At 49.8% G+C, this 18,000-nt stretch overlaps 1 protein-coding gene across 1 annotated transcript in view; it reads right to left on the bottom strand.

Annotated features, from left to right (window-relative positions):
* The window catches only part of kcnn3 (potassium intermediate/small conductance calcium-activated channel, subfamily N, member 3), a 36,247-nt gene extending 19,277 nt beyond the window's left edge, over nt 1-16,970 (bottom strand). The window contains 5 exon segments of the mRNA XM_029839203.1: nt 4,588-4,683; nt 14,721-15,094; nt 15,097-15,247; nt 15,249-15,835; nt 16,419-16,970. Of these exon segments, the coding sequence (XP_029695063.1) occupies nt 4,588-4,683; nt 14,721-15,094; nt 15,097-15,247; nt 15,249-15,809 (1,182 nt within the window). The 5' untranslated portion in view covers nt 15,810-15,835; nt 16,419-16,970.
* Between the last annotated feature and the right edge of the window lie 1,030 nt (nt 16,971-18,000).

Raw genomic sequence — 18,000 nt, 5'->3', positions numbered from 1 at the left:
AAAGGGGAGCCGTGAAAATGATGGATAAACACGTTTCACTCGTCTCATATTTCTCCACCGTGTTTCCCATTAAAGAGGCCGGCGGGCAGAGTGAGTCAGCTTTAATTACCTGTTCGAGGCCAGTTAATGAGTCGCAGTTGAAGAATCTGCTGCTGCGGCTCAAAACTAATATCTTTAATATTTATACAGTAACGCAAAGGCAAACAAGAGCGGGCTTTCCTTAAAATAACAACAAAGGGTTGATTTCTGCTGCCTGGGGCCTCAAGATTAAAGAAGGTTGATCTTGAACTAGTGTGGAGACATGGGGAGACTTTTATTTACTGCTGTAATTGGAGCCACTTTTACAAATGGATCCATCACTGTCGGGCGACGCAATTAATTAACTACAATTTTAGACATTAGAATATGACAGTGCAGTGTTTTATAGCTGTTAAATGCTTCGAGACAGTGTTAAATGTGATGGTGCTGCCAGGGTGTCTTCTCAAAGCGAAGGATGCATTTTCTGCTGGACTCCTGCGGTCCCCACACTGGTGGTAAAACCCTACGCTAACCTCTCCCTACCGCTCCTCTCCCAACACCCCAAAAAATGTGAAATTGAAGTAATCACAATAAAAACTCAGCGTTTTATACATGAAAACAAGCTTCTCAAGTCTGCTCGCGTGTGTTTAGAGGTTAACACTCCCATCACAGCTCAAAACGCACAAAATTCACACACACTTCTTGCCCCCCTCCGGCAGGGCCGAGTGTTTTTGTTCTTCCACCCTTAAACTATAATGAGGCTGGCACATTTGGTGCCAATAATCAATAAGAATCCCCATTTTGTTCTCTAATGATGGGGAATAAGGGATCGATGTGTAATTGATGGTGGGGTTTGGAGACCCCAGATTGATTGGAAGAAACAGTAGAAGTGATGGGGGGGCGGGGGGGCAGAAATATGTGTGGTTTGATTGTTCAGGACTGACTGCACCCTTTACCAGGGAGGGGCCGCGCCTGTTGGGGAAGGGGGGGGGGGGGATTCCTTAACGCTGACTCACGTGGAGGGAGGAGAGTTGGGAAGAGAGGATGTGAAGAGAAGAGAGAGAGAAGAATTGGATGGAAGAAGAAGCAGACAGATGTAATCTGATAAACTGGAGGGGGAAGCCGGAGCGAAGAACGGAAGAGAGAAGCACACAGATGCTGGGCGTAGTGAGATGAAAAACAGAGATGGAAGAAAGAGAGATAGCAGGAGAGCGAGAGAGAGAGAGCGAGAGAGAGCGAGAGAGGCAGGGAAGGAGAGAGGAGAGCGAGAGAGCGAGAGAGGTGCTAGAAATGCCAGCTAAACCTGATAATATCATTCAGATCTCTGGCAACTCTGCCTCTCCAACCGTCTGTGCAAATGCATGTGTGTGTGTGTGTGTGTGCGCGCGTGTGTGTGTGCGTGTGTGTGCTTGTAATATCCTGTTACATGCTGGGCAGAATTCTCAGGCAGAATGTGTCATAATCTGAGAGGGAGATCTTTATTGAACAATGCCTTTCATTTCACAGGGCACCGGCTCCGCCGGCGTGTACCTGGGGCTCGCCGTTTACGCCGCCAATAAAGGCCGGTGACAGAGCGCCGCGGCCCGGGCCGCTCCTTAAAGCAAACACGCTTTGATGCCAGCGGGAAGGGGATGAATAATTAACTAAATATAGACGGAATGAAACATATTTGCGCATAGGTTGAAGCGCCCTCGCTCAGCTTATATGGAGACGTGGCCCAGAAGCAGTTTGGCTTGATTTAAATTGGTTAGTGTTGCGGCCGCCCCTCCAGCCCTGCACGCACACCACCGACCTGTTCTCCGGTCAAACCATGTCCTCCATCATCTATTTATCGTGCCACTTCTCCCACTGCAGAGCACCTACTGTACTTACTGGAGCTCTGGGTGCGTCGAGTGCTGTGCAGCCGCATTTCAAAGAGTTGCAATGTGACGCTTTGATTCAAGCCCCACCGGAAGATGGAGGTGGGGGTGGGCGGGCGGGTTGGAGAGCGGGGGGAACTTTCCTTTCCGCGTTGGACGCCGCTAATTGTAGCATTTTATTACATCCAGCGGCAGATTCGATGCGCATTTATTTAATATCACGCCACGTTTGTGGCCACATCCGAGTCGCTGTTCTCAGATTTCATCAGTCGATTGTAGTGCAGGCAGGAGAAACGCTGTCTGAAATTCAAAACACCCCCTCGTTGTACAGTAATAAAGCTGGAAACCAGGATTATCCTTTAAACCTCTCAGCTACCATTGCGGGGTAAGGGGGGAAAAAAAGCTTAAAACCCGTCATCATCCTCATCCAAGTTATTATCAAAATGATTTGGGGGTTATCTTGGCGGCACCTCCCCCGCCACCATTTCCACATGACGGCGCCCACGCAAATGAATAATAATAATAACCCCCCCCTCCCCCCCCACCACCACCACCCCCACCACCTGATATCATTCAGCCAGAGGGGAAGGATTCCTCCCAGAGATTAAGAGAGCACCGTTTCATCTATGACAGTCGTGTCAACGCGGCCTGACTCGAGCTAGAAATGCGACTCCAAAGTCCTGCGCGGGCGCCTGCATCGATGGGAGCCGCGCCGTGCACGTCAGAGGCACGGGTGCACGTGAGTGGATGCCAGCAGCCACCTGTTACCGACCGATTAGCGTGTGTGACCGCGTGTGACCGTGAATGAGCTCTGCGGCTATCGATCGGACCTCAGGATCCAGGCCTGGAACAGAAGAACATCCCAGAAAAACAAAGCGCTTGAACTAATAGGTGGTTGGACGGACCAGCGCCAGCGCGGCTCAGTTGAGCTGGTGGGTGTAATAGCTGGTGTGGGGGGGGGGGCTCGCTGGGCCTGAATCCTGCCATAAATAGTCAATGTGCGTCGACTGGAACGCCGGCTAAACCACTGCGGCGCCGTTATCTTACCCAATGACAAACAGAGAAGCAGATATCGCCAAGCGGGGAAGCGTTTCCCGTCGATTTTTCCCGCCGCGGCGTGCGGGGGCGCGGCTGCGGCCTGTTTGTTGTGTGCGTCTCCTCTACGGGATGACAAGCGTGTTATCGGCTGATTGAGCGTTTGTTATTTGATGCGGAGCCATCTGGCACGAAGCCGCACGCAGCGTTTGGCTGATCTGGCCGCAGCCCCCATTAATGCCATTAGCCGGCGGGAGCTGACGCACACCTGGGTCCTGTGGTCCGTCTCACCTCCCCCGGGGGGGGGGGGCGAGGGCAGGGAGCGTGCACGGCGGACGCGGCCCAGATGTGCCTCCGTGCAGCTGAGGAAGACCACCCTTAGAGGCCGCGGCTGCTAATTCTGCTCCAGCGCTGACGGCTCGTGACAGGTCCACTTTTACAAAGGCCAGTTTCTTTTCCTCGTTAGGGGAAAACTGCCTCGCTGGGTCGGGGGAACATCGGCGGGGTCATTCTCAGCCTGATTTGGCGCTGCGGTGACATGAAAGCGGAGCCAGCGTCATCAAAGGAGACGAACTTGTAACAGACTGGAGTATTCCGATATAGTTAACGCGAGCAAGGCCTTCAGATGACCCAGGATATTGCTGCTTGTGAGTTCCGGCGCTCCTGGACCGTCGCCCTTAATCTAAGTTATTTTTAATCTTCTCAACCACCTTAAGCTTCAGAGCTTTTACTGCCCACAGTGTTGCTGTTGGTCCTAAAGCCAAAGAAAAATCCCAGAGACATTTATCATTGATCCTGGAGTTAATCACATCCCGACTACAAATCCCAGAATGCATTATTGAGCAGAGCAGGCTGCTAATCACTGGGGTGGACAATGAAACACTGACAAGAGTAGAAGACACTTTCCAACACAGGGTTCCTCCCAAAGACGTCAGTGGTGGAAGAAACTTTGATTTGATGGTGGAGATATTTGTGTTTGTCTGAATTGTTTGTGTGCTAAATTGTTTCTTTTTGTGTTTTTTAACCTAATGGACTAATGCAAACCAAACAATCAAGAAAATAAAATAAAGATTGAGGTGAAACTGAAGGGTTGATCTAGCGTCCTTTGGGGTTTATGGAACCAGGCCATTTCAAGTTGGGCAAGTGTTGAAATGAGGCCAATAACTTGACAGTGGAAAACCCCTCGGAGCAGCACGGACCTGAGGATAAGAGGCCTCAGACATCCCAAGATAAGCTGTCGACGCAGAGGGAATCAACATGGCGGAAGAAGTTGTGGGGAAGACTGTAAATACGGCTAATTCCATTAAAACTGTCCACCCGTTGCCTCTCCTGAGGGACGGACGGAACTCTTGGAAGACAGGTCACACACTCTTTAAAATGTCTTTAAACACTGACCCCTTATTTATGAGCTTTGGTTAATGTGAACACTTTTTTATTCAATCTCTTTCCCTTTTTCTGCCATCTGATTTCTGTATTACAGCTAAAGTTCTTTTGGAGAACCTGTTTTTTTGTTTTTTTTTTTACGGCTCCCCGACGTAAATGTGATTAAAACTACTCCCAACAGGGACATAAACCCTCTGATTTACAATCTCAAGCCTCATTGTGGCGTGAATCTATCGAAGCGACCCCCAAAGTGCGAACCTGCCGTCTGTGGATGAACGTGCACGTGTGTTACCTGAACCTCCCGTGCATGGTAGGCTATGATGAGGCCCAGCAGTATGACTGTTGACAGGCTGATCAGACACTTCAGCGCCAGAGAATACATGGAGCTCTGTGGAGAGAGAAGAGAGAAGGGCGTCCTCGTTACACATGCTGCACAAACACACACACACACACACACACACACGCTGCCAGGTTGGACCCTTGAGGCCCAACGACACCCCCTCCTCGCTGCTAGAAGAACTCGTGAGCTCAACTTTACCCAGCAGACTTTTTATGTCTTGGAAGGAGTCGCAGTGAGTCGCGTCTGCACCATCGATATCGCTCCGAGCTTTAAATCCTCTGCTTGTCTGGTTTCATGGAGCTTATAATCAATGCACCGGGGAGTTTCCCGGATCAATGCGACTCATAGCACTTCAGCGGCTTCTTTAACCCTCTCACCTCACACATCCAGAGAACAGCTGTGCAACTGACGCACGCAGGCACATCTGCGCTCTCAAGGCGGTTAAAAGGTGTTTGGGATCAAAGTCACTTATTCAGGCAAGGAACGCCACGCACACACGCTGACGTCGGCCATGCGGACGGCGTCAGGAGCTCTTGCTGCTTGGAAAATGGCGAAAGGAAGAGCCGAGGCGCCGGTCACATGGTGCAGTGGTCCAGGTGAAGCCCGTCTCTTATGGGGTATCTGCTGTAAGTCCGCCCGCCGTGGGAGGAAAACCTCCGAGTTTGTTCGTTTGCCCTGGACGCGCTGAGATCGGCGCCGTCCGAGGTGCTGATCCTGCTGGCGCTTCCATAACGTCATCCGCACCGAGCCCTGATCTTAAGACCGGAACAGACCCCCTCCATGCACACACAGGGAGGCCTGTGGATGGCAGAGAACTTCCAGGAGATGAACTTGTTGGATCGGCGAGAGCCTTGTAAATCTTCCCAGAGCGGCGGCAGAAGACAATGACGGAATACAACGGGAAGAAGACTTGAACTTGAAGTCGACAGCGGGGATGATTAAATCGTCGGAATCATCCAAGCAATCATCCACAGCTTCGGCGTGGAATGAATGTCTGGTGACGCCTCCCGAACGATGACAACCAACACAAATGTTGCGATGATTACGGTCATTTTCTTTTCTTTCAGTAAAATCTCGTGCGTCAGAAAAGCTCGTCACCATTCCGGCAACCTCACGCTGCCCGTCAGCCCTCTTTTATCCAGCCTGAAATATTTTTAAGTGTTGGATCATTATTGTCACCAAATGGCGGGGAAGGAGTTTTCAATGGACGTCCTCTGGCGTGGCACCCTGAACGTCACCCATCATGGTTTGGATTTATTCGGGGATATTTACTGGACGGCGATATGAGCGCCCTGTTTCCCGCGTTCCGAGGGTGGAGTTAAAACCAGCGTTTCACCCCCTTGGGTCTGTCCTCCACTCAAAACGTGCCCCCGAACAGCAAAGGTGTGGAGCTGGTTCCACTCCATCAATAACAAACACAGATCGTGTCTTCAGAACGGCGACTTGAACACGACCCGCGCGTGTTAAAACAGCGGCGCAGAGAAATGACCCCATCAGGCTTCGGCTGTGCTTTTTGGAGGAGTTATCAGTCTTTTTGGCTCCTTTATTGGATTAACTGACAATATGGGGGAAAAAAATATGGTTAATGAATACGCCCTGTCTGCTCTCCGCTGCTTTTTCCTATTTGCCTGCTGCATAATGGCTCTAGAAGCTTCAGCCTATTTCCTTCCAGGAGCCTTTGAGGAAACGCTGCCTCGTTCCTCACAGCAGAGCCGCACACAGAAGCTTTTCCAGCTGATCTACGCCCGCTGGGCTCCAGCCCGGGCATTCATGTCCTGGAATCTGAGCAAAAGGGGGCACACTGGTGTAAACTAGGTTTGGCTAAGTCTTCAGCGTCTGATCATTAGTCAGGAAAGGCAACATTTGGGAATCTACTGAGTGTTTAAAGGCATCTTTTTCTGCACATGTTCCATTTCCTCTTTTCAGCTTTTAAGTGACACAGCTCTAAGAATCCATTAAGTCACGTTCTCTGTGCACGCAGGACTCTGAATCTGCGCTTCATGAATACATATTGCATGTGGGCCTCCTGGAAAAGCGAGTGTGGTACTTTGTCTGTTTAGTCTTTAAAGACAGACGATTTAATAACACACACAAACACACAGACGCACAAGCGTACGACATTAAGTGAGAGCCGCTCATTCATTCAGTCAGTGTGGTTTATTGGCTGCTGGGCAAACATCTTCTACCTTTAACTTCACACCACCTCGCTCTGTCAATTCCGCCCAAAGCCTTCGCTGCCTTTAGCACCTTCAGGTCTTTTCGTTGCCTCCACGTCCTCCGTCTCTCCTCTGCTAAGACCTCATTTGTACTCACCGAAGCAAACTGGGTCCAAAGGAGGCCAACGTGGTTGCGCTAATGAGAAAAATGCAGACTTATGGATTCCCGCAGCGGATCTATTTAAATAAACTCCGGCGTGCAACAACGAGATTGACTCGGAATTCACTTCCTCTCTCGCTGCCTTCACGTCCGCTAACTGCCGCCAATTTAGGCTTGTTTTCGGTTCCTGCGCGCAAGTTGTCAAGACCGTTTGTTTCCAGATGTTTGCGCTTCACTTGGTCTTTGACAATAATGACATTTGTGCAGGTAATTTCTGTTCATTGTCACGCTCTCATAGCAAATGCTAATGCTAATTTGCAGGCAGAAGTCCATTTATATCCTGGAATCGGAATCCGGAGAATCACCTGTTTGCTTTAAATGAATCCACCTATCATTTAATTTACATTTTAGTCATTTAGCAGACACTTTTGGCCAAAGCGACTCAAGGTGAGAGACACAATCAAGCCACCGTGCAATTAAGACCTTCCAGCCCTGACAACCTGGTACAAGTGCAGCTACCAGTGCAGAGTGATGAAGGGGGAGTGAATATGGGGGATGAACAGAAGTGGAGCGAGAAGTGATAGGACGAGAAAGATAAGTGCCGTTAGGAGAGCAGGTGCTCTCGCAGATGCTGTGTCTTCAAGAACTTTATGAAGGAAAAGAGGTTTACCCGACCGAGCGTGGGAGAACGTTCCACCATAGGGAAAAAAAAAGGATGAAAATATGACAATAGGACCTCAGGGAAGGTAAACAAACTAGACTGCATCTAAAGATGTGAAGCTACATACATTTAATGGAAAAGAATATTTTCCCGGCATGGGAACGGTCAGTTAGCCTAGCTTAGCATAAAGCATTGACCTAACATAAAACAGAGCCTTAATTTTACTAGCAACACCTCTATTTAGCATCATCTTTAAGTCTTGTGATGTTCACTGGTGGTTTCTTTGGGCCCTTTAATTCACCTGCAGGAGGCTAAACAAGCAACACAACCATGAAGATAGTTTGTTGTTGATATGATTCTAGATATCAAAAGGAGGGAGCGGGGCAGAACAAAAGGGGACACCGAGCCAGCTGGGAGATGTGGCCTGCCAACCGCTGGTGGACAACAGGCTCAGAGGGTCAGTGGGTGGATCTCCCGATGACCAAAGCTGAGCAAGACTCGAAACTGGAGCTGTGTTCAGTTGTGGCGTGTTTATTTCTATTTGTTCGGTTTTGCTATCGATCAGCTGGACCCGACAGCTCGGTGGCCAGCGTGTGGACTTAGCAAGCTTTGTTTACCGCACGCGCGCCGGTTGAGGATTTCCCCGACGTCCCCGCCTCGCCCGTATTGACACAGATGTTGGAACAAGCAGACGTTGCTTAACAACACGTTAATCTAGCCGCGATAAGTCGCCGCACGCGGTTTCTAATGCATATGAATGTGTGTGTTTGTGCGCGCGCTCCCCGGCAGAGCAATACGTTCTGCAATCAGTCTCCAGGGAAACGGGCAGGAGACAGAGGAGCGATGTCACCTTACCGGGATAAACACACAGACGCAGACACACACTCGACCACACATCATTACAGCCGCACACACTCAATTGCATCTAGACAATGGCGGATGTGAGCACACACACACACACACAGACACACACAGATCACGCTAACAAGACGGCGCTGTATGGTGACCTGTAGAATCACACTTCACATGTGTGTGCACACAGAGGACGCCCCTCAGTGACGTGAATGATGTTTACGTTGGCGGCGGATGATGCAAGCTACAGCACACCTGGGTGTGTGTGACAACACACTCACAGGTCGAGAGCGAGGCAGCCTAGCCTTGTTACACTGAAAGAAACAGGCGCATTTGTAGCTGTTAGCGGCGAGGCCTGTGGGAGCCGCGGTCCCTCGGAAGCCTGCGATCGGGAAGATGAAGGAAGGAGAGGAGGAGGCGGAGGAGGAAGAGAGGAAGGACGGCGCCTCGTGGAAAATGCCGCCATGGCTGCTTCGGAGAATATGGTGGCAGTAGGAAAGTTGAATTCCCAAATGAGCTTCTGATACTACCGCGAATCCTCAAGCAGCCCTCAAGAGCATCCTTCCCAGGGAAGGTCGGCAAAGGTCTCCCGGTAGCGGCCGCAAGAAATGTCAGGGGCTGGGAACCGGGCCCTCGGTGATGGCGGTGGAAACTGATGTAAGCCCGCTGGGACGGCATCAAGCCGCCTGGGGAAGTGGAGATGTGTTTAAGTGAGAAACATAAACACTCTCCCTCACCGAGAGGACAAAAGGAAGGAAGGAAGGAAGCGAGGAAGGAAGCAAGGAAGGAAGAACGGAAGCTTCTCTGAAAACCCTGTGTAGGCTTGCACAGTAATGACGGCGTCCTCGCGCTCTGAATAGTCGATAATTTCAACATTTTATGGATAAAAATAAATGGATTTTAACCCTCATTTTGGACGTCAGCACAGTAAAGAAAGCGAGACCACAAAGATCTTTGTTTGAGGATAAATCATAAATAATTGTGCACCACTGACAGCGCTAACAGAACTGAACACACTGGCACCGATACCATCAACTCACCCTCTGATACTGATCACGTCACCACGGCTCTGACCACTGGCCACACTTCCTCGAACCAGCAGCTTCTTGGTGCCACCGGGGTGTGTGTGTGTGTGTGTGTGTGTGTGGGGGGGGGGGGGATTCAGTTTACAGGGGAGCTCTGCGGCTCACTTTAGCATAATCAGTCAGCGCTACGAGTAGCATGTTAGCTTAGGAAATGGAAGTTACATTGCTTTGAGTTATCAGGAGGCTTCATGAAACACCACGGCAACTTCAAACCCGATGACACACACACACACACACACACATACACACACACACACACACACACAACCAGACTGGGAGCATAAAATCATGCCAGCATTTTAAATAAAAGGACCCTCACCCGGACATGAAGGTGTCAAGCGTGCGCTGACAGTGCGCTGCCTCAGAATAGCCTCTGTTTCATTGCATCCCTGAATCTGTGAACATCGCTGGGGCCCCGTGGGGCCCCGATGGGCCTTTGAGGAGTGATCTACTGATCTGACAGTGACAGGTCTCATGCTGGGACCCGCTCTCTTGGCTCTTCCTAATAAACTCCATAATAGAAGCCATACAAGTGTTTTTACAACCTAACGCCATATTCTCGCCGCATGCAGGTCCTGGGTCAGCGGCCCGTGTGGGGCTCCGCGTTCCAGAGGCGCTCTCTTTTGGGAAAGCTCAGAATTTCAGCTTAAAGGGAATCATTGCACATTCATGAAATATTCCCTCATTGAAGATTCAGCGTATTTGGCTCAATCTCGCTTGGCTGGAAAGTTGTGACTGGTCGTTCACAGATTTGAGATTTAGAAGGTTTCGCTGTCTGGAGTCAGCAGCAGTGGGAGAGGAATGTGGATAGTTCTAATTACAGTTAAACTCGTTTTTAACGGGCGCAGCCGCTGTTGCTCAGGGTGGAGATAAGGCCTCCTTCAACAATGTCTTCAGTTTGCTTTTAATCTGTGATCAGTCTCCAAATATTCATCAGTGTTTAAAGGGCAACACCAAGAAAAATAAATGTGCATTTATGGCTAAAGCAGCTCCAAACACGGCAGATAAGACGAACTGGATGGCAATTATATGTAATTAATACTGTGCATCATTTAGCTCCAGACTCAGTATCCATGGTTGTTGTCCTGAAGCCTCAGATAAGATAGTTTCTCGCATATCAGGCGGTTATTATTTGGAATCCATGCTTAATTGGTGATCACAAAAGGTTTAGTTGCTGAGTGAAAGGGAAGGAAAAGGAAGCATTTTAATTGGAGCATTTTCAGTGGCAGGTTAAAGTATTTCTGAGCTGCAGCAGCCAATCTAAACCTAATTACACCAAAAGAAACATAAACACTGATGATTTGATGCTCCTTTTTATTCATTAAGTCGGAATTCTCCTGAAACCAGGTTTATTACAGTTTTATTTGATCTTTATTGACCTTCTTTTCTTTACCTTCTTTAAAAACAGACCTGTTTGGGGACATTTAACCCAAGAACAAGCGACTCCTTTAAAATCTCATAAAGTTGACCTCATCTGGTTTTCTGCTTGACCACAACTCATCACACCTTTAAGCACATGTACCGAACATCCTGGTGTGGTGATCACGTGACAATCATGTGACCAGGACAGGAAGTGCCCTTCCAAACGGATGCTACCACCTGTATAAAAAGTCTTGATTTTCGATAGCAAAGGCCACATTTAACAGGTTCAGATCTTTAATAATGTGTCCTGTGTTGTATTAAACCTGTTCTGCTCATATTAGTTCATGAAATAAATATAAACAAATGAAATAAAAGGTCAATTTCTGCTATTAAGCAGTAAAACCTGCCACGGTGTTGTGCAACACGTCTAGCTTATTTTCAGATGGAGAATATATATTTAATGCCCAACGTAACGTATATATTTCAGCACAGACCTTAATTAAAAGGTATGTTAGTTAAATAAGCATTACAAATATGTTGTACTCGGTCTATAATAATAGTACAATAGTAATAGTAACAATATTAATGTGCTTCTAATACAAACGTGAGTACAGTAAACGAACCAAAGGCCTCCAAAACAACAAAAGTTTTGGGGTAAAGATGTTATATAATAATAATAAATATTATAATAATATTCCTCTGGATGGATTTGGCAAAACTCAACTCCCTCGGTTGACGTCACTGTTTAGGAAAAACAGCCGTACTTCATCATCAGCCGTGCTGTAGTAGATCACTGGCCGGTTGATCCAGATTTATACTGCAGTAATGACACAGCGTGGTGGTGCGGTTGGAATTCAAAGGGCCCCCGCTGACGCCACGCTGCTGTGGTGGGCTGACAACTCTGAGAGAAAGCCAATTACCAAAAATGAATTGCAGCTAGGGCAGCATGTGGAGTTTGCACGTTCTCCCTGTCAGTGCCTGGGTCGCCTCCAGTTTCCTCCCACAGTCCAAAAACAAGAACATTAGGCTGATTGGGAGCTCTAAATTGTTCCTGGGTGTGTGTGTGAGTGTGTGTGTGAGTGAGTGAACAGTGTGTGATGGGTGAACCCTCCAGGCTCCAGCGCTCCCAGTGACCCAGACCAGGATTAAACCAGTGGTGACCAGAAGATGGACGGGTGGAAACGCAGCTATCCATCTGGATAAAGTCTGGTGGTGTCACATCTTACGCCAGTGAAGTAACATGAGGTATTTATAGCATAATGATGATGAACACTGGTTGGAAAGCCCCCCGTAAATTTGTCTCGGCCCCCGTAAACTGGACACGAGTTGTTAGAAAGACAGACAATATGAGAGGGAGAACCGAGGGGTTGAGAGACGTTTGCCCTCATAAAAATGAAGCAAGAAGACATTAAACTTTACTTTCAGCAGCGGCTATGAATTTTCTTGGATTCCAAAAGCCTCTGTTGGACCCCACAGTCATATAATTGATCAAAAGACCTAATCGCTGTTTTTCTTGAGCGATTCTTCGCTCCTTCCACATCGAGGCCCTAGAGCTCCCACAAACTGTTGTGAGTGATAAATGATGAGCTGACAAACGAGGGACGCGGTCCTGAAGCAGCTGCTAGCAGCGCTCCACCTGCAGCCAGTCCAACCTGCACCGTACGAAGAGCGCGGCCAAGAATCTGGGACGGCGTCCCGTTCCCCGTATTAATCAGAGACGGTAGAGTCGATCGATGGCGACGGCTGAGAGGGAAACTGTCTCATGCATTCGGCTGAAACAGCTGATTTTTGCATGCTCATTCCTCTAAAACCTACAGTCACGGACACGATGTCCTCCTCTGTTTACACAAAACGCACGCACGTGCAGTCCAGACGCATTCTTACTCCTCCTTTCTATTTTGGGGAGCATGACGGAGCAGCTGGTTTGCTTTGGGAGAACAAAGAGATGGAGGTGCGGAGCGTCACCGCTGAGTTACAGCTCTGTTAGCGGCGCCTACGTCCATATATCGGTTCTCAATAATGAAACCTGATCGGCCATCACTTTTTACCACGGCCCCCCCGTCAATAGCCGCCCCGCGGGCTCGCACCGCTGATAAGCCTGCGTCTATTTCCACCACGAGTTTGTTGGAGGCGGGCGCAGTGACGGAGAGTCCAGGCCTGATTATCAGTAATCAATGGGGGGAATCGTTCAAGGTTTCCCCCTCGAATGCTTCAAAGCATTCACAGACCCCCCCCTCCCCCCCCCCCGCAGTCCTCAACCCTGTCCGCCCTCTCATTCATCGCCACCCGTCCGTCCATCTTTCACAACAACTGCAGGCTTCCGTCCTCCTCATTTATCTGAGCGAGGCCTTGAATTGCCCGATGGCACTCCAGCATCACTTGGAGTTGAACCAAATCCCAAAATACGTACACATTAAAAACGAAGAACCAGAGCACTGGCACTCCATGAATAGGAGAGGTTATTTGATTGCGGCGTCACGTTTTCCGCTGGAACTCCTAATGAACCCGCGTTTGAAGCTGCGTATTGATGGATTCGGCCCGATTCTGAACGGATTGGACACAGCCGAAGAAACTACATGGGACTTTTCATTATCGCCATCCCTTTTCTCCTCTACTTCTTTCATTTCTCACCCAACCGCTTCTCTCTTCCGATCACACTCCCCCAGTTTGACGCCCACTGGCACCGCAGTGGAGTGAGAGAGAGACAGAGAGGGTGAGAGAGAGAGACAAAGGGAGAGAGACACAGAGAGAGATGGAGAGAGGGGAGAAATGAAAAAAGGAATCAGCGGAGAGTTGAAATAAAAGAGACAGACAGAGACTGAGAGCATTACCGGGGTGCCCTTTGCCTTCAGGAAAAGGTCGACTGAGAGGAAGAAAAGAGACGAACAGAGACTGAAATTCGAATTCTTTTTTGTGCCGTGAGGTGGAAAAAAAAAAAATTCTAAAACTGTCTTTTGAAAAGTCGAGTGGGAGAAAGAGGTGTGGAGGAGACAGAGCCAGACCAAAACAGAAGAGGCAGAGAGAGGGAGAGAGGGAGGGAAGGAGCTGGAGAACACAGACTCCAAACAGTAACTGTGAAAACACGCCCCATCTTCCCCTTTTAATAGCCTAATTTAAAGGCAATTACCTGTCTAGCTTTGCACAATCACTGCCAGGCAGCGGCGCAGGAACCACTGATCTTATTTGCCCAAAGCCTGGATGAGGAGCGACAGAAGGAGGACAGAAGACCCATAAAGGTGGGAGTGAGCCTGGCTCTGAGGCTCGGCACCCTCTGGCAAAGCACAGCCGCACACGCTCGTACACCAACGTGACCAAAATAAAGGGGCAATAGCAGCCAGGGGCCAATTCAGCTTCTTACACTTCCCATTATACAGCCAAATGAGCCCTGGCCTCCTGCTGCTAATGCCCCCGCGTCCCTGCATGGCCGTTAGATCACCTCGGAGTGGCAACTGTCATTTCTGATTGTTTCAATCCACAGTCTGTATTAAGGTGCACAAACGCTACATTTTAGCTACGCACACTAAGGTTTTTTGATCAGATTTAGTGACTATCTCATCGTCTTCTCTGGTCATAGTGTATTTTCAGTGTTTTCTCAGATATATTGATGACTCTGGTTCCAGCTTGCTACTATACAACAACTATAGCTTCAGACATCTTTACATCCTTAGCTGCTTTCACTTCTTCTCTAAAGGTCACTAAGGTTGGCAGACTTGACAAAGAAGACTAACACTACCCAAATCAATGGAGGTGACCTTTGTGTCTAAAACCGTACGAGAGCGGCCTTAATTGGCCCTCGTGCGACCCCTCACCTTGCTGTAAACGCCCCAGGACAGCTCCGTCTCAATCACCATCACGACGATGCCAAACATCCCGAAGATGAGAGCGTAGTCGCTCAGCCTCTTCCTCTTCTCGAAGAGCGCCCTGCGGTGTCCTAGTTTATAGCCAATGTTTTGGTTCTTCCTCTTGTGGGCCTTGGAGGTGCTGCCCCTGGCCCCGGTCCCCGCGGCCCCGGCCGCCCCCTGCCGGCTGCCCCTCCCCGCCTGCACCCGCCTGCTCTCCACCAGTGCGTGGTTCTGATGGTAAATGGACATCTGGTTGGACGTGGAGTCGGGGATGTCGTACCCGCCCATGAGGTACGGCGAGTCTTCTTTGGATGAAATCACAATCTCCGGGGGGCTCTGAATTGGGGGTTGGTGAGTCGAGGAGTGGGTGGCCGAGGAGGTCGGAAGCATTTCCCGCGGTCGGTCGTGCCCTCCAGAGGCTGCTGCCCCAGCAACAGCTGCAACGCCGCCATCTTTGGTTTCGCTGCTGCTGTCTGATTCAATAAGGTTCCTCCGTGAGGCGCTGAGGCGGCTCAGGGGCTTCATGACCCCACCTGTGTACTTACAAGAACTCATGGCGATCTCTGTGAAAGGGTTGCTGTCCCTGCGGTGGAACAGCGGGCTGGCCTGTCTGTGTTTGCACCCCCTGTCTCTTTCCCGTTCCCGCTCTCTGTCCCGCTCCCGCTCCATGGAGGGTGAGTGGGAGGAGTAAAAGAGGGCATTGTAGACTGGTGAGTTGTCCCCGCTCAAGCTGTGCTGCGAGCCCAGGCAGGAGGAGAGCGGGGTGCTGGTGGGGTGCAGCGCGTTGGGTATTGGAGGCGAGAGGGGCTGGGCACCAGTTGATGAGACGGGCAACTTTGGGAGCGAAGCTGAAGGCAAGGCGGGTGTGGCAGGGGACGGGTTGCTGCCGTTCAGGTGGTCCAGGCTTGATCCCCCCATGTGGTTGGAGTGGTTTGATCCAGATGGGTTGCCAGCAGTGGATGGAAGAGATATACTACCGAGGGGAAGGAGGAAACGCTGGTCCTCATCTTCACCGCCTCCCAGCAGAGCCAAGCTCAGAGAGGTGGGAGGCTCCATGGTCACGGCTGTGGCCAAGCACCTGTCTGCAGCAACACAGGAGAAGAGGAGAACAGTAAAGACGAGAACGATGGAGGCAGGAGCCCGAGCTGGACAGAGAGAAAACGGCTGGGGGGGCGGGGAAGGAGGTCAGTGATGGATAATTCTTGGCAAAAAGAAATTAGGGAAAAGTCTAAACTGACAAAGAGGGTCAGCAGAGTGAAGAAAAGTAGCCATAATTGAGGGAAATATGTTCTTCCTGGAGTTGCCTTTGAGTCAGCAGCTCAGTCAGCCCCTCTCAGCACTCTTTCTCTCTGTTTCAGTGTCCTCTCATTCGCCAACATCCCATATCGCTCGCAGCAATCTTTGCCATAAAATGTCATCTCCAACGCTGCTATTAGCCAGGAGGACAACACAGATAGATCCTCCTCACAAATGAGCTCACGCACAGCGACTAGAGGGCGCAGCAATGACACATCAGTCCATTTGAGGATCGCAAAAAGTACTCGGGGCGCCTCTTTTAAGCACAAGTTGATTGATTCCATCTGATTGATCCCAAACAGCCTACTTTCAGGATGATATAACCAGACACCTTGGGTGCCCCTCCTCCCTGTCTGCTTCTCTACCTACCTCCTACCTCTTCTCTCAGCCCCTGTCCCCCAGATTAGTTGCGTTGAATCACTGACTGGTTGAAAATAAACCACCGCACTTCTTCTTTGCCATCTTTTCACGGCCATCCCATCATCATCGTGGCGTCCCCCCCCCTCTCCCGCACACAGGTCCACTCCCCCTTCCCCTTCCTCCACAGGTTTTCGCTGGGAATTGCGCGCCGCTCCCCGCAGATGTTGCCTCCGTCTCCGCGCACTTGAGATGACGATCAGTTGCTCAATTCCGCTCCATCGCCAGCGGCTTCACGCAGATGAAGCATTTGGGCGCCCGTCACTGACTGTCGACAGCAGATGAAGTGGAATAATCCATGGCGACTGGATTAAATCGGTCAACCTGTGGCTGCCGATCCAAAAATGTGCAGCGGCATAAACACGGCAATGCGCTACGGAGGGGGGAGAAAAACAGAAAAGAAAGAAAGAAACCCAAAACTGAACATCAAGTCACAGTCCTTAGGTGAGAAACGAAGCGGGGGAATTATCGACTCCGCTGACTTCCACTCAATCTGCAGCTCGCTGTCTCTCCTCCAACTTCTCTCCCTCTTTCTCCGCCTCCAGTTCTGCCGTTCGATCCCATTGGACGGAACCAGAGCGGCGAAATGAGCGCAGAAAAACAGGTGGCAGCGTTTGTAAGATGTGGCCGTCGAGCAAATCCCCAATTCGCTGCACCTACGTTATTCTGGGTTGTTTTTTATTCTTGATGCTGAAACTTGATGGTGTATCCGTTTCCCTTTGGCACCTGTTACGCGTGTGACTTGATTTACTCTTATTTAACAGGGGTGCAAACGGCTGTATTATTGTTATTTTTAAAATCAAAATCGCTCATTAATTATTGTAGTCCATAAAAGGATGTGGGACTAGAGGAAGAGGCGCAGTTGGAACGTGCGCCTTGTCGCAACAAGGTGCGTCTTCGCGGTGCCAGGTGGATAAATCGAGCGCTGCAGTCAACACATCTGTAAAATGCACAATTTATATGGATCCTCCGTCCTGGATTTGGACAATTCGGTTCTTTCATACAAGCAATTATAAATCGGTTGAGTCCGTGAGGCGTAATCCGGCTTAATTACAGTACACTACCTGTGCTGATCCCTTTAATATTGTACTTCTGTGCGCATTAAGTGCACTCTTAATCGGATGAGCGGAATTGTGCGGGAGCGGATTAGGCCGTTTCTTTATCAGAGGTCACCCTTCCAGGTCCTAATGTAACCTGAGAGACGTCAGTGAGATCAAAGCGCGTAATTCGCCTATTTACGCATCACCTCATCACCTCAGAGGGCACCAAAAGTGACTGAGCCCCCAGCAGGAGGTCTGCCTGAGGGGCATTCTGAGTATCATCGCCGCCATGTTGGTTTTCTCTCTCGTGCTTACGATACTTCACTGCTTTTCATTATTACATCATACTTGTCTCTGAATCTGACCTGGAGCTTTTCACCCCCCCCCTCCTTCCGACAGTAGCTAATGTGTTGTTTTGCCCACTAGATTCGGTGATGGGTACGACTGGGACCGGTTCAACAAGCCTTAATTCCTCAGATAAGGAAAAGTTCAAA

Source organism: Takifugu rubripes, chromosome 7 (assembly GCF_901000725.2).
Source record: "Takifugu rubripes chromosome 7, fTakRub1.2, whole genome shotgun sequence".
Lineage (NCBI taxonomy): Eukaryota > Metazoa > Chordata > Actinopteri > Tetraodontiformes > Tetraodontidae > Takifugu > Takifugu rubripes.
The sequence above is the reverse complement of the archived record's forward strand: the minus strand, read 5'-3'. Positions and strand labels throughout refer to the sequence as shown.